This window comes from Lipophrys pholis (genome assembly GCF_963383615.2).
Source record: "Lipophrys pholis genome assembly, chromosome: 2".
Taxonomy (NCBI): Eukaryota; Metazoa; Chordata; class Actinopteri; order Blenniiformes; family Blenniidae; genus Lipophrys; species Lipophrys pholis.
The window spans coordinates 12,354,620-12,378,646 of NC_137636.1; the positions used below are offsets into that span (position 1 = coordinate 12,354,620).

At 41.2% G+C, this 24,027-nt stretch overlaps 1 protein-coding gene across 1 annotated transcript in view; it reads right to left on the reverse strand.

Moving 5' to 3' along the window:
• tjp1a (tight junction protein 1a) overlaps positions 1 to 16,485 on the reverse strand; it is a 104,244-nt gene extending 87,759 nt beyond the window's left edge. Inside the window, exon 1 of the mRNA XM_080489771.1 lies at positions 15,860 to 16,485. Within this exon, the coding sequence (XP_080345897.1) occupies positions 15,860 to 15,951 (92 nt within the window). The 5' untranslated portion in view covers positions 15,952 to 16,485. The remainder of the gene's footprint in view (positions 1 to 15,859) is intronic.
• Between the last annotated feature and the right edge of the window lie 7,542 nt (positions 16,486 to 24,027).

Sequence of the window (24,027 nt, forward strand, 5' to 3'; positions counted from 1 at the left end):
ACTTAAGTACTTTATTAACAGAAACTGAGGCCACATCCACATGAGCCAAAATGATCTTTTTTCTTACAGGAGTTCTAAAAAATAAAATTACGTCCACACGTCATTATGAACACGGCTCAACACGAGACTTCAGCGCAGGCAGTACGTATCCCAGGCCTTTGGGGGGCGCTGTGACTCACCAAATACACAAAAACCGTGTGGACGGAACTTTTTTGGAGAACCCCGGAGAAAACAAAAAGATCGTTTTGGCTCATGTGGATGTGGCCTGAGACAAAAAAAAACCTTTCCAGGCTTCTAAAAGGCCGCCTCGTGTGGATGATCGGCCCAAAAAAATGTGTTTAAGTGAACCAGCGTTCTAGTGTGGACGGTCCCTACAAGTGAAAGTCACACGATTAGCTCTTAAAGCACACTTCACACACACTTTTTACAAATAAGAAACGTTTTCACAAAAATCTGGTTTGCACTCTTGACTCACAGTGAGAAGATACCAGTTGGACGTTGAGTTTAGGGTTTCCTGTGGGAGTTTGCACATTTTCCATTTGTATCTCTGAGCGTTTTCAGGGTACTCTTGTGTAAATTCGTTTGTGACTGTATGCAAACTGAAGCAGGTCAACTGGACTTGGGTGATATGTGTTGAATGATAAATAACTAAAAGACCAAGTCTTGCAAGAGCATGCATGCATGTGGCAAACACCTACAGCTTCACGTTTGAGTCATTTAAGAAATGTTTTTGATTTCTATGATATATCAATAATGACAAAAAAAAGAAATAAATGAATGAATAATTAGGTGATAATAAGAATAAATGAATGAATGATGAGTTGATAATAATTAATAGATTAAAGATTTTGTTGGGAATTCAGTGCAGTTCTGTGACATATGAACTCATAATGAAAATGATTTACTTCACGAAACCAGTAAGCTTTATTCTTTCGGTCAAATAAATGAAACTACTTCGTAAGAATGTCACCTTTTTCTTTGTTTTTCTCTATGTTTGACTCATAAACCTCTATATGGATGGAGAAAGGCAAATTTTTTTGTGGTCTGCTAATAAACCTGTAGGAAATAAAACTTGAGCCATTTAATATTATAGATTAGTCAACTTAGCCTTTGGAGATTCACAAATGCTTACATTACTTGCACGTTTTTAGACAATTCCTTTGTTATTATACCATTATATATCATGATTTCCAAAAATGGTACTGAGGGGACAAATCGAATAAACTCCAGTGATTCTGTCAATGCTGACAAGCGCCTTCATCGATCTGACTGCAAGAAAGCAAAAAGCGAGATAGAGAGAGAGAGAGAGAGAGAGAGAGAGAGAGAGAGAGAGAGAGAGAGACATTAACCCACTGTAAGACTGTTTCGTCTGGTTCAAATAAACTGTATAAACTGCATGCAATTGTTGGCACTCTGAAGGACAACAATGCAAACAAAACAACAACTTCTCACTTGTGGCTCTCGTATGAATGATTTATCATCAGTGATGCTGCAGGATTTTAGAAGGATATATTGAGCTGTGCACACCGATGGATTAGACAGTCTGGCTGTCTGTGCAGACTGAACGTTAGTTTTGCTTTTCACTGCCTCTGGAGAAATATGGAAACATTCACAAACAATATTCAAAGTGACCCCCCTCCGTCTAACAACAGGCAATGCCAGCGTCTTACAGGAAAAAAAAATCACAAAGAAATAACAGCCCACATTAGACACCAACTGCAGCGAGAGGTGAAATATATGAATATTACATGAAACTTGAGCCCAAAATAGAGAATCTCCCTCCTGACCTGGTTTGAGTGATCACTGGCAGTGCGACGTATCACCTCATCCTACAATCCCAGAAACATGTGAGTGTTGAGGCCTGAGTGATTTATCGATTCAAGTATGAGCATGGAATCTTATTTTAGTGTTTAGAGTTGATACAAAACGCAATTAAACTACAGTTGGTGAAGTACATTTTCAAAGGAAGAAAATTAATGAGGAAAAAAAAATCTGTTTGACAAGATAGGCCAAAAAACATCAGTAAAAGACAATTGATGTTTATAACCTTGTAGAGAGCGGGTGAAGAAACACTCCCCCCCCTGTAGCCTCTAAATTAAATGTGTATGAAGCATCAAACCTTTCACATGGACTTTGTCAGCAGTTAGATTTGCTCACTCGACAGAAGTTTGAGTTATAAAAGTTTCATGTTTGCCTGAAATTCAAAGACGTTAGATCGATTGCAGTGTGAATGGCGAAAGATAATAACAACATCTATAGCTTGTTGTGAATGAATAGCTTTTAGCAGAAACTGTGTTGCTTTCAAGAGTGTCAGGTATAGACAGTGATACAGCTCTCGTGTTTGTCAGGTGGAAATGTACCCTCTATATAATAAGTAATGGAACCAGTAAGCTTAAAGGGGACATATCATGCTAAATCCACTTTTTTAGCCCTTAAATGCATTTTGTTGTATATTTAGAGTGTTTAGAAGTACAGAAAAGTTCAAAGTAGTCTCTTCAGGTGCTCCGTTGATATCTTTATATTCTGTTTTGGTCATATTTTGCGATCGGTTTCGATTTTTCTATTCTCTATTACGTTTTTTGAACAATGACGTCACAGTATTCTCAGCGGAACTGCCAAATTAGGACATCGACGTTTCGAGCAATCCGCCATTTTTGTTTCTCGCTGCGATTTTGTAGTCCAACCGAAGTTACGAGAGGATAAGTCGAAATGTTCGGTTGTTGGATGTAGTAACCCACAAGCTTCGTTACACCGTCTCCCAGCATCAGAACCTTTTCGAAGTGCCTGGTTGAGTTTTATTTTTTACAGAAATGTACCCACATCTGTGGGTAAGGTCATTTTTGTGTGCGCGAATCACTTTAAGGACGACTGCTTCAGCAACCTCCGCCAGTATAAAGAAGGATTTGCCGAAAGACTTCGTCTGATTGAGCGGTCAGTTCCTTCTATCTATGGAGACGACGAACAGAGCACTTCGGTAAGCTGTATATAACGCTAAAAAGTGTGATGATAAGACGTCCCTGTCATTGTTTTGTTAGCATTAGCAGTTGCACCGTCTTCATATGTTAGCGCTGTGTGCTCGTTTTAGATTATAATGTAACTTCTGTGTTAAATAGTCGTTGTAATACAGGCAGTATTGTAGTAGTGGGCATGGATGGAGAAGTTAGTGTAAATATAGTAACACACCATTGCGTTACATCCATATGAAGACGTTGTTCTGCAGCTGCATCATCGTCATTTTCATCTCGCTCCGCCGGGTCCGACTCTGGCTCCAACATGTATGGCTGGATGGACAAATCTTCCGTTGTTGACATTTTGTAAATAATGTGTGAATATAAAGTTTCTGCGCCGCTAGATAATTGTATCTGTTCTATCAAACTACAAAGATGGCCGAACAGGGTGACGTTGAACCGAGTGTGACCTCTGCAACCTGGAGAGGAGGCGGGGTATGAAGTGTGTCATTTGCATTTGAAGAGACCGCCCCAAAACGAGTTGCTCTCAGAAGCGCATCAGAAAAGGGGTTGAAAAGGGGCCTGTGGAGCTATAATAATGAGGAATTCAGACCCAAGCATTGCAGTTTCGCGTTGTATAGACCACAACTGTATGATTTATATGTAAAAAGGAAGGATTTAAAAGCATGATATGTCTCCTTTAACAAGCCCACAGTGTGCACAGATGCTTAAAGAATAATTTTACAGTTTCATGGCGTCTGAGCAAGCCCATGTTAAGATAAAGTACATGCCGCACGACTAAAATCTACTAAACAGTCACTGGATGAGCTTTTGCATAGCCTTTTACCCTCACAGGTACATTTTCCGAGCAGTTAGAATGATGAAGGAGAGGGACTGTTGCTTCTACTTAATGTTTTTCAACTTGTTGCTGCAGCTTCACTGTGGCACAAGATACAAGAGCTGGTTTTACTTGTGAACTTTCTCCTGAATTTAAAAAAAGAAAAAGAAAAAAAGAATTTAGACTGATCAATGAAGAGGATGTACGCCGGAGCAGCTCCCACTCTGTGATCAGGTCAGACTAAAAAATACCATCTTATCCATTTACCTATCTTCTACAGCGCTTTATCCAGATTACGGCCGCGGGGCGCTGGAACTGATCCCAACTATGGGTGAAGGCAGGACACAATCCTGGACAGGTTACAGGGAAAACACAGAGGGACAGACACTCACACATACACCAATATAGAGCCACCAATTAGCCATAAATGCCTTGTGGTAGGAAACCAAATTCCCAGCAGAAAACCCCATGCAGGCTCTGGGAGAACAGGCAAACTCAGAAAGGCCGTTCAGTCCCAAACAGACTGAAACGAGTCACTTCTCATTACGAGGCAAAAATGCTAAGTGTCACACCACTGTGTGTCCTCACAACGTCTTATAATCAAGAAAACTTGGAATGATATTCATGTGATTCTATTAGTCATTTGCTCTCTTTAGCTGCGTCATTAGATTATACTACAGGGGTTGAAGTAGCATCTGGTGTAATGGGCTGAATCTGGGTCAATAATAACACTGCCAGGTGGCATCAGTGGCAGCAACTGCTGTGAAATCATCTTAAAGAGCACAATAATGTACAACCTATTGCTAATTTGCAGATGTTCATTGTAAAGGCTGCCACAAGGGAACGATAACAAAGTAGAAATATTATAGTATGAACTGTAAATGATCAGTCGTTTAGGTTATAGGTGTTTCTTGTTTTTTAATGTTCTCTCTTCTTGCATAAACAGCATTTTCTGGATATAGATCACTCTCAATCAAAATATACTAATCATCACCCATTCAGAAAATGAAAGGTTTAAATGGCATGTGAATGAAAGATGCTTTCAAAAATAACACCATGAAATTGTATTAACATTTAACTTCTACCTTGGTTGATTTCGCCTTGACGTTTCTGAATAAAAAATTTACATTTTCCTTGCCATCCTCAAAGGATGCCTCACTGATGATATGGTGTGAAAGTCATGAAAGTGTCCAAATGAGCACAGGAGTGCTTCAATTATAAACTGGCGAGGTATTTCTTTGGAGCCTTAAAAACCAGCAGACACAGCCCTCTGTATGAATTAAGAGGTATGACTGTATCCTTCTCTTACCTCACAGGTAGTATTTTTCGACAGGTGAAAATAGGGATAAAGCAGGTGTGTCTCGTGATATCTTGACAGCAAATATCTCACACTCCAGTGAAATGATCACATCACGGATTCCCTGTTGAATCCATCTACAGTCGGAGAAAATGGGTTTCAGTGAGTATTGCGATGTTTTCCCACCCTGAGTTTCACATCTTCCGGCACACTGGACAACGGCGGCACATCTGAAATAACTCTGCTTTCCATTTATATATTCAAGAGACCATTTCAAAGAAGCTTTTTACCCAGCCGGTCTGTGTTCACTCTCCATAGGAGCACAAACACTTGGCGAGGCCTTCCTCTTACAGGTGAGAGGAAATGAAAGTTTGAGCGAAAAGACTGAGGAGTGTCGACAAGAGCAGACAGGCAAACAAAGCATGAGGAAACGAGGCGCTCAGAGGCTGAGGCGGATAAAAAAAAAAAGGGGGGGCTGAAAGACGGAAGGAGAGCCACCATAATGCAAAGGGACAAAGGACAGAGGGACACTGTCAGAGTTTCGCTTAGAGGTCGCCCTGGCTGCTGCGTAATGCCTGACTGTTCAGCTGGAAGTGATGGCGGCCTATGAACATGCATCATTTAGCTTGGGGGGTCCCCTCTCCTACTTCAGGGGACAAGTGGTGACAAGAGGGGCATGACACATTCTACTTGATATAGACAACCCCGCTGACACTCCCTTACAGGAGAATGAAACAAATGACTAATATGTTGGGCGGTTAAGAACATCCTTGCACAAGTCTGAGGAGAGCGAGAGAGAATAGAAGAAAACACTTTTCAAAAGTTGTTTTTTTGTTGCCGGAGCCTGTAAGCCCTTTGAAAGCCACCTGGGCAGAGGACGACAGGACTGAAAATCTGTGGTGGGATCAAGACTCTGATTAGGCCAGACAGGCCTGACAGATGGACAGACCAGATTAGGCATATAGACGTGTATCACACAAGGCGGGACAACGGCCGTTTCCGAGTGCTGTCTGACTCCTGCCGAGAGAAGGGTAACGAGTGGGTCAACGGCTGCTCTCAAAGCAAACTCCCGACAGTGTTTCGGGTTATTGCTGACCATGACAAACAACCTTCAGTTTGCATGTCTGCTGTTTTCAAAATGGTTGACTGTAAACGTTCCACCGATTTTATCATCTGAAACGATTTGTCCAACAGGTTGCAAAAGAGAGGAACACAATCACATTCTCACCAACAGGCAATTTAGAATAACAAAATTAGCCTTATATTATTATCTTTCTAACGTTTGTATTAGCACAGGTTTATTAAAAGTAACAGGTTACAAAAAAGAACTTAGCTTAACCTTCTCTTTTCTCCACAAAAGTAAAGCCATCGCTATAGCCAACATTATAGGGAGCAGCTCCAACTTTTCAATCAAAGAGACATAATTCAGTCTGCTCTGCTAAAAGCTGTTTCCCTGTTCAGGGTTTCTTTTAATTGTCCAACCACACGTGATCCTTAATCAGAGGATAGAAAACATCATTCCAAGTCAACTTTTTTAAATGGGAAACACATAATTTGAGGGTCAGGCGGGCAGGTTATTGAGTAGGAGGTAAGTTTGAACTGGAGTCATGATAATCAGAGTAACTAAGTTACTGCACTGGATCACATGACATCACTGTGACATAAAAAAAAAAAGAAAGAAATACTGTACGAACGTATCAAGCAGCAGAAATGAAAGCAGAATAAACAAAAGTTGGGATCTCTGTCAGATAAAAGTGCATCCCCTCTGCCGTGTCCTTCTCTGTTTGTGGGGCTGCAGTGATGGATTCAGTCTTGTCAGCCTCCGGTGAGCCATCGTGACGGTCGAGAGTCACCAGAGGCCGAGAACGTGTGACTCACAGATTCTAAAAGTCATTGCTGCTCTGCATCTGACGCTGACCGCAGACAATGAGTCTCTGATAGGCCTCCGCTAACAAGACTGCTGCCAACCGGCTCCTTAAGCAGCAATTACCAGACCCCCAATTTAGGCTCGGCATTGCGTGAATGCAAACCTCCACCGTGTTCCGACTTAAGTGGGAAGCAGCAGGGAGAGACAGTCTCACATCACTGTGCACTAAAGTCATTAGGAGCAGTGATTCATTCTAACAAGGATGTAATGTTTACTGTTGTAGTGATGCTGAGACAGAAATCCTTTTAAGTTTCATATCAATTCAAAAACATCCTGATAGAACTGAAGCAAAGTGGTTTTACACTGGCTGACATGCTCATTTTAAGCAGATTATTTCAGGTTAAAACGACGTTATGCTGGGCAGATGTTTTTGTGCATCGCTTCTACTTTCCGGTTGATTTCAAGACAAAAAAAAAATATGCAATGAAATTAAATAAATGTCATTTTCATTACAACTTCATCAGGATTGTAGAGATTCAATTCAATTTCAATCTTTATAAGGAAAATCATGCCCCCAAGAAAGACAAACAAAAAGCGATGAGCCAACACAATCCGTCACATATAACAATATTAAAAGATCCGACGCCCAACTAATTATCTGCTTCATGATTAACACCAAACATGGTGTGCATTTGACAAAAGAAATTCAAATATTTTAATAAATTTGATCTTATACTATTTAATTACAAAACAAACAGGATTTTAAGTACTTGTTTGAAGTCAACTAGAGTTTGACCGTTTCTTAATGAGCTAAAACAGCAACTTTCCCTTTTCCTACTATATATAAATAAGAGTGTTTGTTTGACAGTTTGAGGCACTAGAGTGCGTGCACAACACCTGCACAGGAAAGAAATAAAAAGAACTAACAGGTCTGCACCTGAACGTACAATATTGTGTTTTGCTGAATCTGCACGATTAAATTAAGTGACACATGTATTTGTGAGTTTGGCTTATTTTTTTTAAATCAACCAAACTCAGATCTTTCTATTAAAAAAAAAAAAAAAAAAAAAAAAAAGCTTATCGGCTCTTTATATACATCTTCAGTATTAAATAAGTTGTTTCAAAGAAAACAAATACTAAAAAATACAAGCTGACTTGGGTATAATCACACCAATAGAGTCTTTAAGCCTAGGTAGTGATCATATCTAGTATTCTTAATGTTATTACTATGACAGAGATTTTTTTTAATCATTCAACCAGCAAATATAAAAGAAACTTTACTTTTCTTATTCACTTGAAATCAATTGTATGGACTTTAAAAGTTCCGACTGAAGGTCTTGACCCACACAACCCACACATGCACAGATAACCAACATTACCAAGCACACACACGCCAACAGACACACAAATGCACACTCACAGGATGCCCAGAGAGTGGGTGGGGGTGGGGGGGTGGGGGATGGGGGGGGGGGCTGAGCCATGAGTCAATAAACCCTGTGTAATCTGTTCCCTTTAGTGGCATAAACCATCTGAGAGGAGATTACAACCGTTCTGCCAAAGTAAGAACATGCGAGTTCCTAATGGACAGAAACACTGAATAAAAAAAAAACACGTGTGTCTGTGTGTGCGTGTGTGTGTGTGTGTGTGCGTGCGTGCGTGCGTGCGTGCGTGTGAGCACCTTCACACCTCCACTGTGAAAGCTGGAGAGTCTGGAGAGTAAGATCCGTGACTCCCAGGACTGAAGTCATGGCTTGTGTTTATAAAAATCAGACTTCGTAACTAATACAAAAAGGCTTATTTTTCTTGCGGGAGAGTCAGAAAAAAAGAGATGCTGGGGAAGGAAAACATGAAAAAAGAAAATATTTGTGCACATTTTTCATAAAAGTACAGATCATCATGACAGGCTCTCGCTGGACTTGGCCTCCTGCTGAGGTAACTAATGCCAGGCATTGTCAGTTTGTGTGCGATTACGCATCGTGAGCCCCCTGAGTGGGACTGGAAGATTGGAGGGGGTAAGACAGGAGCTGTTGAGTGTGTGTTTGTTCGTGTGAGGAGCTGGGAGGGAGGACGTGTGGACAGGCAAATCAGAGGGCAGAGGGGAGACTGTGTGTGTGTGTGTGTGTGCGTGCGTGCGTGCGTGCGTGCGTGCGTGCGTGCGTGCGTGCGTGCGTGCGTGTGTGTGTGTTGGGGGTGAAGAAGGGACGCTGACTTTATGCATCATTAAGCAGGTGAACCGAAAAACACCAGGAGGAGCTGTCACTGTGGAGGGAAGCGGAGGAGACATCTGGCACACAAAGCGGGACGATACTCGGGCGGGTTAAGAGGAGACGAGACCAGTTGAAACACGCAGCATTGGGCTAATTATTATTTATGGATGATCTCAAACTAACTAGAAGGCAGTGTGAATAACAGAACACTGCGGTTTGTGCAATAATATCTGCCTTGTTTAATGTTGCGATGGTGTTACGCTCCCCATTTAATCCTCTTTTTCAAAGGAGCAGTGATGAGGTCATCGAGCATTTCTTCAGAAATTCACATTAATTACTTTACATTCATACTCTTCTATACTTTACCAGAGGTACGTTTAGAGGGTGAACAGATTTCATAACCCTCCAAATTTAAAGCCGGGTAAGCAAAAACACCTACGTATATAAGATAAACCAGCTTTTACAAGTAACACAACAAATGTGTTTTACAAAAGGCAGCCTTCACGCTCGGTTCCTGCCCCATTTCCTTAAAAAAACAATCACAATGAAGCATGGCTGGTCAAAATGTAGGGTTACCAGTTGAATGTCATGGTTGTGTGGTTAACGCACTGTACTTCTGTTTATCTTTGCCAGACAGCATTATCATAATTTAGTCTGATAAAGCCAGCATGCAACCGGTACTTAAGTGAGTGAGACATTAAATATGGACAAGTGGATTATCATCTTATTTACTGGCACCGACAGAAAGACAGCGAGGTCACTATGAATCCAGTTGGGGGAGTGAGGATGTCTGCCGCCAGTCTAATGGAGGGTCTGCAGACGTCCTCACATCATTTTGAGTTGATTATTCCCAGTAACACATTTCTGATTCTAAGATGCTGTTAAAGTTGCTCTAACTTTGAACCCATATATGTATGTGGATCTGTCCCTCCTTGTACAGTCGCTTTATCATGTTCCTTTTAGTTTTTTTCAGAATTACAATCACTTATGAAAATATATGTTACGAAATAATCCATGTCAGTTTTATCCTTAACTTGTGATTTGTTCATGAAACACATGCTGAGAAAAATCCCAGAGCCTTTTCACGATATGACTTAACTTTAAACTCCAATGTAGACTTCACATGTGCCTGATGCACTAAATGTCTGTGGCAACTAATTAACAAGGAACATTTTCTTAAAGTTTATAGTGTCAAAAGAACACAGAAAACTAATCAAGTATTTTAAACACAAAATTAAACAAACCTAGCAGATTGTACATGCCTTGTACAGGAATGAAACACTAAACAAATATTTCAGGTAAGGTGACAGATGTTCAGCCATTTAACCAAGAAGTCCCAAATAAAAAGGTGTGTGTATCAAAGTGGAAGCTGACCAACCGACCGAGGATGGCAAACAAATGTCCGAACTCTACCAGTCAAACCAATGGCCTTCATGAATAAAGGAGTGTTTTTGAAATCATGCAAATGACTGGGAGGACTATACGGCAACAGTGTTGCCCTAGATCAGTTTTTTTTTTTTTTTTTTTTCGCCCCAACTTTGACTTTGTGACAGATCATCTTCCAAATTGTGTTTTACTTTCTTTCTTGTTTTCTTTTTTTCCTAAATTCAGATTTATTTGCTGCAGGGCCCTGTTATCTTTCATAACCTCCTTCATCAGCACATCCAACTCCACGGTATCACATTTCATGTTGCTCTTGTGGGGGCTCGGTGCTCCTCACAATCACTCCATAGTGATTTGAAGCAATAAGAAATAAACCCTCATTTGAATACTCCCACTTGCACATGACGGTCATAGCATTATCGTTATCTGATCAAAATGGATAAAGCACGACAGACACAAACCGAAAGTGCAATCCATTCATATTGGGCATGCTTTATGTAGGCTCTTAGTAAATCAGGCTCAAGATCGTTTTGATTTTGATTTTTCCTCTTTAATCTGGAAATAGCTTACTTCCACTTTCCAGGCACATACAGTAATGAGCACATATCCTCCTTCACTCGCTGTCAAAGGATTGCACAGTTTTTGTGTGCATAAAGAGCTGCTTCGAGCTTTCACATTCTGCAGACCATTTACAAACGTATGCGACATTAAGATATAACATCCTTGTTTAAGAGGTTTCACATGATTTCTGAATTTAGAGGTGTGGATTCATCCATGTGTATAATCATATATAATCATCTAAGTTGCAGTCTTGGTCAAGGTCTTTATGATGAGTTATTTATTACATTGATATACCTCATTTCATCCCTTATATTTCTCTAAAGAATAGTGAGCATTTCAGATATGTTGAAAGCAACTCTGGAGCGTTTCACATAAAAGAGGGAGATGACACCTTTTTGCGTTGAATACATTTATATATAGCATGTCATTGCAACTTCAGCAATTTACATGTTTAGTAACGCTTCAACACAAATCAAGACGCAAGCTCCAAGATTTGAATACAGCCCATACTACTTAGTCAGCAACTTATCCACGCCTGTCACATATTATTGATTGATTGAGTAGTGATTTTTATTTGCATTGACTTTGAAGAGAAATGATCCTGCAGACTAATTGTAATCTTTCTAAAATGAGTCTTACTGAGTACAGCTATTCAATTAATCTTGTAAACAAGGACATAAATATGAGTTAAAAGTACCTTGCTTGTGTTTTATTTTGATAGCAGGTAGTCTGCAAAAAAAGTTATCCACCTTAACCAAGTAATTAGACATCCAGATTGTAATGGAGATGATTATACATCCATTACAATGCTTCGGTACAATTAAATTAAGCTTGAAAAAATAAGGGAAAAAAAATCATAGTTCATCTACTGTTGTTTATGAAAAGCTGGGTTTTTTTCAGTGTAGTCTTTGACTGCATGTTTTCAAGTTGGGTTACTGTTATTTTCCTCGTTGGCGAGACTGAGCAATTATGACAATGAATGAATGCGTAAATTCCAGGCGAAAGCCGCCGTCTGAATGAGCTCTCTAAATGCACAAGTACCCAGCCCACAAGATGTTCCTGCTGTTTCCTTCATGATTTAAATGTCATTCTTAACTGCTCCTTTAGCATGATGGATGGATGGAAGCACATTTTTAATCACGGAGGTCGGGTGTTTTTTTTTGGGGAGGCCAGGAAACCATCTGGCGTGCGACTTGCCTCCTCATCTCATCTGTACTTCTCATCTGCTGCAAGAAAAACTAATGTCTCAGGTCTGTTTCCTTGTTTCCTCTAAGGAGCAGCTACATCACTTGCCATTACCTGAGAGTAAGGGAGTCACTTTGAAACCGCCCCGCTCCTCCAGCGAGAGCTTACTTCTGCATCACCTCCTTCACAGAAACTTGCAAACCCAACCGTGTAGCATAAATAGACAGGATGTGATGTGCACCCAGCATAAAGGCCATTTTTATTTATTTAACCAGGAAGACACACTCAGATTAAACAAACTATTCTGTCAGTGTATCCTGGCCAAACACAGAACATACAACATGCACAGCAGCTGTATTTGGTTATGAACTTGTACATTACGTATGGTCGAATTTCGTGATTTGTAATATCATTCCAAAATGTTATAAACTAATAAAACCGCACAAGATGTATCATTGTGTTTTGATCCTCATTATAAAGCTGTTTGTAACTATTCCATCATCTTCCAAAGCACTTCATCAACGTATGAGACGATGCAGACTAATGTAAGGCAGTCTATCACAGGGTTATGACAGATACTCAAACTCAGTGGCACTTAGGAGTCAACAATTCACTTTAAATGCATGTTTTTGTACTGGTGAGGAAACCCACACATGCACCGGCAGAACATTACAAACCACAAACACGTCATTCCAAATCAAAACCATTCTATCAAGCCCAAACTCATTCCTTATCATGCTACTAAAGTGTGTTTGTGGTGCAATTTTCATTTCCTCCTATTCTTTTTTCATCACATTTTAATAATTTTGACAGAAATTTCCTTAGTAAAGTCTTTAACAGTGCCTTTAATACCCGGGACCGTAAAAAAGAAATTAAGCCACATGCCACATGCTGTACTAAGTAATAATATAGTATATTAAAAAATGACATATAATATTTAATCCCAATAAATACATGCACCGGCACCTCATATAAAAACACTATATGTACTATGAATGCAGAGTAAATGCTGCTCACTTCGGCTTTCAAAACAAAGTTGGTGACATTATTCCAAGCTGTGAATCTCTAATAGTGATAAGAGGTGTTTTTTCGCCCTTATTACTTCAAATGTTTCTAACTTAACTTAATGTGCACGAGTGAAATTAAACAATGATCAGAATGTTTCCCTTCTGTTTTTTAATTTCATTTCTTCAAGTCATCAAAGAGACAAAGCCCTGCAATGCAGAATAAATCTAATCTTTTACAGGTGGATTATGGGTAAACCACTAAAACACATCCGGATAAACCACTTTTAATAAGGTACACAATAAGCATCAGCTGAACTATCGAAACTTAGCTATTAAACAACTCGAGTAAACTTTTTGTTGAGCGGTCCAAACTTGAATATTGCCAGCGCCTTACATCACTGAGTATTACCTCAGCCTCCTCAGTGAGGGCGCTACGAGTGTGCATGCAAGCCTACGGATTCTGGGCTGTGACTTCACTCTGAATAAACCCGGAGATGGCATGCAAGTGAATGCATGGGGTGACTCCATGAAACACACACTGCAGATGCACGCAGGCTCAGCCTCCCTCCGTTAAAGTGGCTGTCGGAGGAGATACAGTAATCCTGTTTTAATGGCCGTGTCCCTTCCCCCACCATGATGTGATGGTCCCGGACAAACCACCGCGCCTCTCTTAAGGGAGAAGTGTCAAAACCAAGTCCCCACTATGTCCTTTGTAATCCATTTGATGGTAGTCACACGAGCTAAGAGGAGGAAAACTACCCTCTTCCCCCGTGAGATGATTTCTGATTCAAAGTTAAAAAGCCAGTCGCTCCTTCTCGTCAAGTGGACTCCCTGGAAATCACTTTGGACATCCTTGGAACAGACGAGTGTTTTGTCAGAGTCTGCCCTCCCGCTGTGAAGTCTGCAAGGACTGTGCTGTGTACTTTAAGTTATATGTGTGGATCACAGAAGAAAAAAAAAAACAAACACATGAAAGTACTCATTTTCTAAGATACCGTAGTCAGACCTAACACCACTCCACGGTGTGGTGTTTTTGTTTAACATAATGCATTTTATTTATTCTTATAAATTTGACCTCAAATATCTATTTGAAGAGACATACATGTTCACCTCACTGTGATTTGGACTGCGATCATAACATGGGGCATCCCATGGAGAGGTCAAACAAGGCATGATAACTAACACCAATCGATTCGACGTGTTAGATTAAAATGCAGTAATATCAAGTATGTTCTCCAGATAGGGTCATCTGAAAAGGTAAAAATGTGCTGCTTTTCTTTGCTCCGTAGCAGCTCCCATTAAAGTAACAAGCTGGGTAATTCACAACATGTCAAGAAAGAGAAAAGGTTCATCGTGATCCTATTATTTCCTCAGACGAAGTTATTTGATCACAACAAAGATATATATAAAATAGTCTTAATGTCAATTATCCAATAATGACATTGAGTTTTTGCAGTAAAGATGACCAAAAGAAATAACCAACAACCAAATATCTTTGGACTGTAGGTTTAACAAGGTGTAATTTTTGTCACAGAGAGAGAGAGAGAGAGAGAGAGAGAGAGAGAGAGAGAGAGAGAGAGAGAGACAGACAGACAGACAGAGAGAGAGAGAGAGAGAGAGAGAGAGAGAGAGAGAGAGAGAGAGAGAGAGGAATGTCATGCAGCAAAGGCCAGACTCTGACTGGGGACTTTTCCAAAAGCCGAAAGGTGAAATAAAGGTGGCAGCGCAAGAAAAGTGAGAACACAGCAGAAAGCGAGAGATGCACCTGTAAGTTGTGCGGATGCATCCGAATGCATCATAAAACATGTAGTACAGCAGACCACTAAGTAGAAACACTTGAACAAATAGACCCCGACATGAGCAGCCAATTAGAGTCAAGCACTTTAGCGTCACTCCTCCACATTGTGATCTGAATGCAGGTGGCAAGAAGCGACTGAATAAGTGATGAGAGCAGAAATCAGCCAGATTATTATTCTAAAAAAAACATTTTTTACGACATCAGAACATCACCAGCACAGGTGAAGGTTTTTATAAGAAGGAGACGCGCAGGTGCAGGTGGGATCGTTTCGCAGAGCTCAGCATTGTTTTCCACTGTTGCTGTTGTTGTGAATACACCTGCTCGGTTATTGTCCGCTCCTGCATGTGAAACTCACCGGCAGGTCTCAACAAACAGAGTCCACCGAGCGAGAAGAAACGCACGGAGTGGAAATAAAAAAAACAAGGGGGGGGCGAAATGAACGTGCACGCGCTGCACTGCCAATGTGTGTGTGTGTGTGTGTGTGTGTGTGTGTGTGTAAGAGCGATGGAGGAAGCCACTTCCGACAACAGCTGTTCAAGCTTTAACTTCACAAGAGAAAAAAAAAAAAAACGCGGCGAAAGCTGGGTCGCGCGGAGAAAAGCTGTTTTCATGACAGCGGGGCTAAGAGGCTAATTTTAAAGCTGCTTTCTCCACATGAAAAGACACACGGCGCCTTTGACACTCTTCCCACCAAACACACGCGCTCGCATCCACACGCGCACCTCCTCCTCCTCCTCCTCTTCTTCTTCCTCTTCTCTCGGTACTCACCACAGCTGTCTCTTAGCGGGGAGGCAGTCTTTGTTGGAGGCTGTCACTCCCATGGCCATCTGCATCACCGTTATATATTTCTGGTACTTCATGTTGTCCGCCTCCACCGCTCCTGCCGCCGCTCGCGCTGCCCCTACTTCTTCCTCTTCTTCTTCTTCTTCTTCCTCTGCTACTACTTCTAGGAATCCGTGCGCCACAGAAGCGGCACAGGTGAGCGCGCATTCAAATCTCTGTTATTGTCCCCTGGCATCCGCGGCATCCTCGGTGTCAAAAACGCCATTTCCACGCCGGGAGGACAGCTGCCGACGGGGGAAACGTTCCCCGAAGAGCTCAACGGAAGGTACCACGCCGCCGCGACCCATGTTTGCGCTGACTCTCTAATCTCATTAGAGCTCAGAATAGATTGGCTAATCCATTCAATCTCAGTCAGGAGTGGATCATTGTTGTGGTTCGCTTTTGGCAGCGACCACTTTGTGTGTCACTCTCTCTTTTTTCCCCCCTCCCTCTCCCTCTCTTTGTTTGTTTCCGTGGAGAAAAAGTAGAAATGGGAGATAAACAAGAGATGGGATGCAGCAGCGACGGTACCCGAGCGTCTGCGAGGCAGGAAGGACGGCGCGCCTGTGTTCAACGAGAGAGCGCAGGGGAGTGACAGAGGAGGAGGAGGAGGGGGAGGAGGAGGGGAGGAGAGAGAGGAAGCTGTGTAATGGCTTAAGAGAGAGAGAAGGAGAGGGGGGGGTGTGTCTCTGAATTGTAAAAGTCAGGCAAAAAGCATCAGATTTTGTTACTTTCTGAGTCTTGCTTTCACTCACTAAGCGTGAAGATTTTAAATAAAGTACAGGTACTGAGTCCAAAACGCTTGGAGGAAAAAAACTGTTGTCATGGGTTGAGGAACATGTGTTATGGCCGTTACACACTGTGCGATTTTCCTGCCGTCCAAAGACGAAAGACAGTAATCGTGAGAGGACATAAGATATCTTTGGTCTTGACTAAATCAGTTGGTCCTACGTCGCACTCTAAGACCAGTTCATGGACGACCGTGGTCATGGTCTTGAGACCAACGACGAACTGCAATATATTTCTGGCAGTGTCAGAAATTTGAGGTGATCCCCTCACAGTGTGGCTGCTGCTAACTAACAACTGAATTGATCTACTGATCACAACTACGCTGGCACTTAACTCAAATAGATGTTTTTCAACTACAATGTCCAGACTTCAATGTGAATCAAACACTGATGAGAACACATTACAGTTTGGCTCATAAGTAGCCGGTAAGTGGGAAAGGTCCCAGACAGATATTACTCAATATGTCGTTTGCGGTGCTTCTTCATTCACACAGTTCGCGAGGTGCACAATTCATCGCAGTATACTTGAGAGGAGGGCTGTATAAGCAGCAGTGAGTACTGGCTCATTGCCACTTGAAACCATTTGATCACACTGAGCAAGGGTTCATGAGAAACGTGGAGTTGGAAAAGGTCATAAGTCTCAGTTTTAAAAATGCCTCTAAACGTCAACATTTCATAGAGCAGCTTATCTTCCCGTCAAGCATGTGTTCAGCATTACATTTTTCGTCTCTTTATTAGATACATTCATTAGTTTTGACTAATCGGACTTTATTAATCCTCTTCCAGAAATACTGGTTTTCCACATTGACTCATCATATTTCTAGGATGCTGCCACAATACGATGCCAGCTGATGGGACAGGGTGACCTGTCAGTCGTGGGATTTGAACCTGCAAACTGCTGATTCCAAGTCTGCTTCTCTGACCTCTAAGGTCTAAGGTCCTCAGCCCTAAGTCTGCTGGACCAGGACAATAAAACCATATGTAGCACAATCATGTTTTCTTGTGTTAACATCTTTTTTTTTTTTTTTTTCCTAAATCTCATCATTAGCTGCACTTTACACCTTCTGTTTGGCGACGTCTGACATATATTTTCAAACTAAAAATAAACATGTATGATTATTTTATGACGCGCATACTCAACGAACATATGCTGGAGTATATTTGCATAAGACACTAGAAGTGGGGTACTGAGTTCGCTTGACAGATGTGTTTGAGGTTATTTAGAAACGGCGTCAACGTTCCATTTTCACCAGAGACCGCTGCCATTTTACTACAGCACATCAGAAGGTCAGAGTCATTTTAAAGATTGGTTGTGTAATAAAAATGATTTCTTCTGGGGTTTATCAAAATGAATTTTTGATTGATTCAAAACATCTTTAGTATGTTGTAATAAGTAAACTCTCGAACTGCAGTATTTATTCCACATTGTGTAACATGCTAAACACTCGATTAAAGTTTACTGTGATACAAATATCGACCTTGTTGTCTATATTTCAATTCACCAGCTCATCCGGGACCTCTGCAGGTTTGTGCAGCTTAAATGAATCCAGTCTTTGTGTGATACTATCTCTCATAATTATCAGCAATATGAAAATACATTCAGGTTTCCTGTAGTAGTGATGAGGTAAAATGCTTTATACATAGTGATACGCTGATTTTTGTTGATCACTCAGTGCAGCGACTTGTTAATATTTTATTGTTTGTCAATGATGACTTGTGGTTTCTTCACTACATGCATGCTATCTCTTACTCCCGTCCCTGAGTAAATATGAGGCTCGGGTTACTTAGACTCACCCTTTAGGGGCTGATACTTCATGAAGTTTATACAGATGCTAATCAATCCAGAAATTGATTCAGTGTCAAATTTAAATGCCCAGTAAACACGAGCCTTTAGTGGGTCTCCAAGGACATGGGGGGACACATGGGAGACTGTGGGCACAGGATCCAACTTCAAGTCTCTCCCTGGTGTGTTGGTATGTTTATGTAAGCAAAGCATGGCATCTGTCAAACAAGCGTGTTTCCTTTAGGACTATGATGGTAAAGTGGAGAATGATGTAACCATAAAGACAGTTCACAGGCCCGGCTGCAAAAACCCCTCTGGGCAGAACCGTAGCCATCAAACAACACAGCGGTGAGGCTGGAGAGTATCCCACATTTTTTACAATGAAAGTGCAGCGCGACGTGAGACAGCTCGTCACTGTCAAGAGTGTTTACATATTTGTTCGGACTAATAAATAGAATGAAGGAAGGGGGAAGGACAGTGTATAAACCACAGTCCTCCTGAGATGGCCCATGCACCGGAAAAAAGTAAATCTAGATATAAACTCCATCAGGAATGAATAACACTACAATAAAATGACCAAGGAGAAACACGAGACAGCCAGCGCAAAGTCAGGTAGCTCGTCTTGGATTGGGCAAGCTGCTGAGCAGCTGGTGGGGAAGGTCAGGGGGAAACTGCTGTTATCAGCACTGCTTGATATTGGCAGCGACAGAAACAACAGAAAAATTCAGGCCCAACCCAAAAAAAATTTTTTTTTTAGAAAGCTCTCAACACAACCCACCTCGCCTTTCCTCCAACTCCTGGGATGTTTATTTACAGTTCTTGGAGTTGGGAAGAGGATTAAGTAAACACACATTCACAGACCAACACACCAGTGGCCTGAAGGAGACTGAGGAGCGTGAGGTCACCACAGCAGCAATATGGTGTTAAGCCAGAAGGACAGTGAAGACTGTGAATGACTCAGAGTCCTCAGCAGACCGTCAATATTCCCTCTAATCTCCAGTAATACACAAAATTCACTGGCTTCATTAGCCTAAATATTTAAAATAGATTCTCCGGGTCTCTCTCTACTCCTGTACTCAATGTGTTGGCCTGAAATTGAAAACTGCTCCGTGGTCACAGTTGTTTGTCATTCAGATGTTTCTCTGATAACCACATATGTTTCCAGAATGTGTCTTAAAGCTTGCTTTATAAAACTGCATCGGGAGTCCATTTCATCATTTAAAAAACAGTTAAAATGGCTAACTGGCCCCAACAGCCAGCTGTCATCGCTGTGATATGACGGTGGGTTAAAGAGAGATGGAGAAGTATGTTGGATTGGTTTAAGAGTGAGATTTCCCTCAGGAGCAGCAACCATCCAAATGTGTTGATCCCCCCCCCCACCATAAATTACACTATCCCCTGGCCCCTGGCCACGATTAATCACATGACCACAGCAGCCAGATTAAATCTGTAGCCTTGGACTGTTCTCCTGTCTCACTCTTGCTCTGCCTCTCTTTCATGCACGGGGCATACCAATATCATCAAGCACACAGGACAGGCAAATGGACGACACGAGTCGAGCACATAGAAGTGAGAAGCATGCACGCAAAGATTATTATGTCAGCACAGAAATCAGTCTGAGTGGCCGACGTGCGTCACCATCCACCTGTTAACTGTTGCCGGCGATGCACTGAACACTGTCTGAGGGTTACGGTTCTTAATAAGGATGGATACTGAGTATCGCATGTGTCGTCGGGATTTTGAACATTTCACTTCGATACTTTATGCATCCGCAAGCCCCGATATGCGTTTCAGGACTTATGGCTCTAGATGAGACAACGATATAAAATGAGGTTGCTGTTGCATGTTTACCTCATGATCGCCGCCATCTTTCTGGAGGCTGCTGTACTGACTGAGCTCCGGCCAAATAATAGGAATAGCTGGCACCTAATGAATTGTTTCACTTTTGGAGTGATGAAGAAACTGAATGTTGTCATCACTTATTAGGTGAATTGTTAACAGACTTTACTTATGAAGCACATTTACATGATCAGCCACATCCACCCTTTCATACACACTTTAACTAACCATGATAGGTGCATCATTAGGACAGCTCGTGCATTCTGACTGTTACATATGAAAAGGGAGAGGATGGGTGATCAAACTACAAAACTTGAGACTGATGGAGCCCCGCTGAAATAATAAGCATTGCATTTGAAATGGGTACAACCCTGAAACACACAATTATTTTATCAGGGCTGCCATGTTACTGAACAGAATGCCTTTTCTCACCTTAGCGTGTCAGCATGTGGACCCGTCTCTACAAATACATTTGACAATACAATAACACTCATGGCTAATCAAGCCCCCCCATCGTTCATCATGTGAAGACATGTAGGCTATTTTGTCTCGTGTGATACTGCTTCATTAACATATGGTGCTCAAATCGCAGCAAGACACTTCACAGGAGGGACTCACTGACTTCAGGGGATCTTCTGATTGCTCGAACCCGCCGAGAACAGCTGACACTCAAGTGGTGGCTATTGGAGCAGTCATGAGCGAGTGCGAGGTGCTAAAGGCCAAAAGTCTCTGTGGGAAAAAAGAAATTGGAACTCTGTCAAAATCTGTGGAAAGTGGCGGTTTCAGAGAACTCTAACAAGCAGGTCTGATCATCCGACATGACAGCAGTTTTAGTGAAAGTTAGGAAATTAAACATGAACATCACATTAGGTTTTTTCACATGCCATTTGTAACTAATATACTTTATAGGAACTGTTGTCGCAACTGCTGAAGTAACGGCTCTTTAGCAGGAGGGTAAAGTGAAAACAACTTGTACCCCTTGAGAATTATTTCATCCCATTTCATAGTTGTTGTGACGAACTTGTTTGTCTCTTTTATTTTAAATCTGACATCAGCAATAAGAGGAAACTGCTGGAAGCAGCCCTGTTTCATGCTACTTATTGTGATATCAATGTTTTTTTTGGGGGGGACCTTACCAATTATCCCTGGTAACTACTCCAGTTCCCGGCTACATGACCACAGCATATCTCACAGTTACTCAGTCAAAACCTGCTACCTGTTACCAGGTAACAGGTAACCTGGTACCAGTTACCATGCCTCTGGTAACCGGGTACCAGTCAGCTAATCAGCCTCACAGTTCTGTGTTCACCGTGAGTTTTAAACCAGTATTTTCATTTCTGCACATTATAAAGAGCAGACCACTACTAAAGGTGGAGGCAACACAAACACTACAAGGCAAATGGGCTTTGTAGTGAGACTTTATATGGATTATTGATGATATCTTATGAATTTGGCAAAGTAGTCTTTATTTCATCGTTTCCAACAAGTTGACAGGCTAATTACTGAGATTTATGAAAATAAATTAAAAGTTGCTCTTTGATGCATCTATCATTGCATCCACCAACACAAACACCACACCGGTATCAATGACATGTATATACCTGACTGGGAAATGTATAATCACATCCAATATTTGAATTTCTTGTAAAGCTTTTAAAAAAAACAAACAAAAAAATATGTTCAAAACTGTGATGAAGCCACATAGACACGGTGTCCGTGCAAATACATTCAGTCGGTGCAACATGAATGCTGCATGCATCCTGTAACTTAACACTTCACTGCAGAGCTTCAATTTCTCACTGCCAGACCAGCATCTCCACAGCAACACTGGCTCTGGACTTGGCTGAGGTGGCCCTGATACATGATACGCTCTCATATCCAAAAGCACAATACATGTAAGCTGGACAGGTACTATGAAAACAGCTCCTTACTTAAGTTTACAGCAACCATTTCACAATTCATTTGTTGTAACATGGCAATCAAATATTTTCATCATTTGCTATCTTGTGCACATCATGGTTCACTTTAGAGTCTGGGGGCCATTTGCTATGGAGTGTTTCTGTTCTCAATGCATGCATTTTTGTTGGTACTCTAGTTTTCCTCCCTCAGTCCAGAGAGATGTAGATTGTACAAAATGTAGATGTAAATAAGAGTAGGGCTGCACGCTATATAGCGAATTTATCTTCATCGCAGCATGAGCAATGCACATATACTGTCATTTGGAAGTACAAATCCCAAAGCAAAAATGACAGTGTCATCATATGCGGAATTTATTTCGAGGATGCAATAGTTGACAACTTTAATGCATATTGCACGTTAAAATCTAATCTAAACAGCAGTGGTTACGGTTGTATCTCTGTGTCAGACTGGTTAGTTAGGAATGGTGTATCCTGCCGTTGATCCATTTCAACCTGGGCGGACTCCAACTCTATACTCTAAAACTCTATACAGACAATGGTTGGATTCGTAATTTCTTCCCCACAAATACCCAAATATTCTCATGAACCTTTCTATTCTTGTATCGCAACGAGTTGAACTATTGTATTTTTTTACTTTACAGTTTGATTTGATTTATTGTGAAAATGAACTGAAAATCTAAAAATCTTTGCACAATCATTACTTGACACTTGGCTTGATAGATGGTGAAATTTACTGAAATGCAGTATCAATGTAATTTGAAACATAAGATAAATTGCTTGCCACTTGAATTGTTAAAGTAGAAATCTATGATCATCACATAGAGAAGTTGTTAAAATATGCAGGTAAGGTGTTTTTGCACAATAAGTTGTACTATCAGACTTTTTACATGTACATGAGAGTGTTGATTAGAATGTGTTACCAAATGAAACGATATAAGCAGAGAGCGGCTGAGCGGCACTATGGAGAACATCCTTTTAAAATCTGGATTGTAAATGTGGTGCTAAAATTAGACCTAAGATCTCACTGGGTCGTTTCCAAACTCATTTGCTATGCAAGACCCTCTAACATTGTTATACCGTTGCATGGTAATACAGAGCTTGTTATAGTGTATTTAATTAAGAAACCTATTTTTAAATACAACATTATGGAAAAAACAGTAACGTGAAGAAAAGCCTGAGACACAATGGATGTTGGCCGTTTTGTTGAAGACTATCAACTGCGTACACGTAAAAAAAAATAGTTGAAGACAAATTCTTGATGCTGAAATGTTCCAAATGAAGAACAGATCTGCTCTGAAATGTGCAGAAAGACAGAGCAATAAAGAAAGAGCAGTATCTGCATGATAAAAGCCTGCCAGTGACGTGCCTGAGACTTGCCAGGGAGCACTGATGTGATAAGAAGGCACACACGGACGGCCAGATATGGAAGCTGCAGAGGATGCATAAAGTATATGAAACCAACCAAGGGTAATGCAATATGGAAATGAAACAGTTGTTGAAGTGAATGCGCCTGCTGTTGATTCTACAAAATTGCATGTGAAATGCATGGGACACGAGAACGGCCGCGCACATTATTCTGCATGTCTCTCTCTCATTTTATGTCAGCTAAAAGTTGCAGGGGGGGAAAAAAAAAAAGAGAGAAATGAGAAAAGAAACATGTTGTGGTTGCAGCCATGTTGGCTCTACAGTCCCTCTATCTGTTGCTAAGGAACAAGCGGAAACAGCTGATTTGTTTATTTATTGAAGAAGCTCAGCATCGCCAGGTTTTAGGATCCAACACAGAGG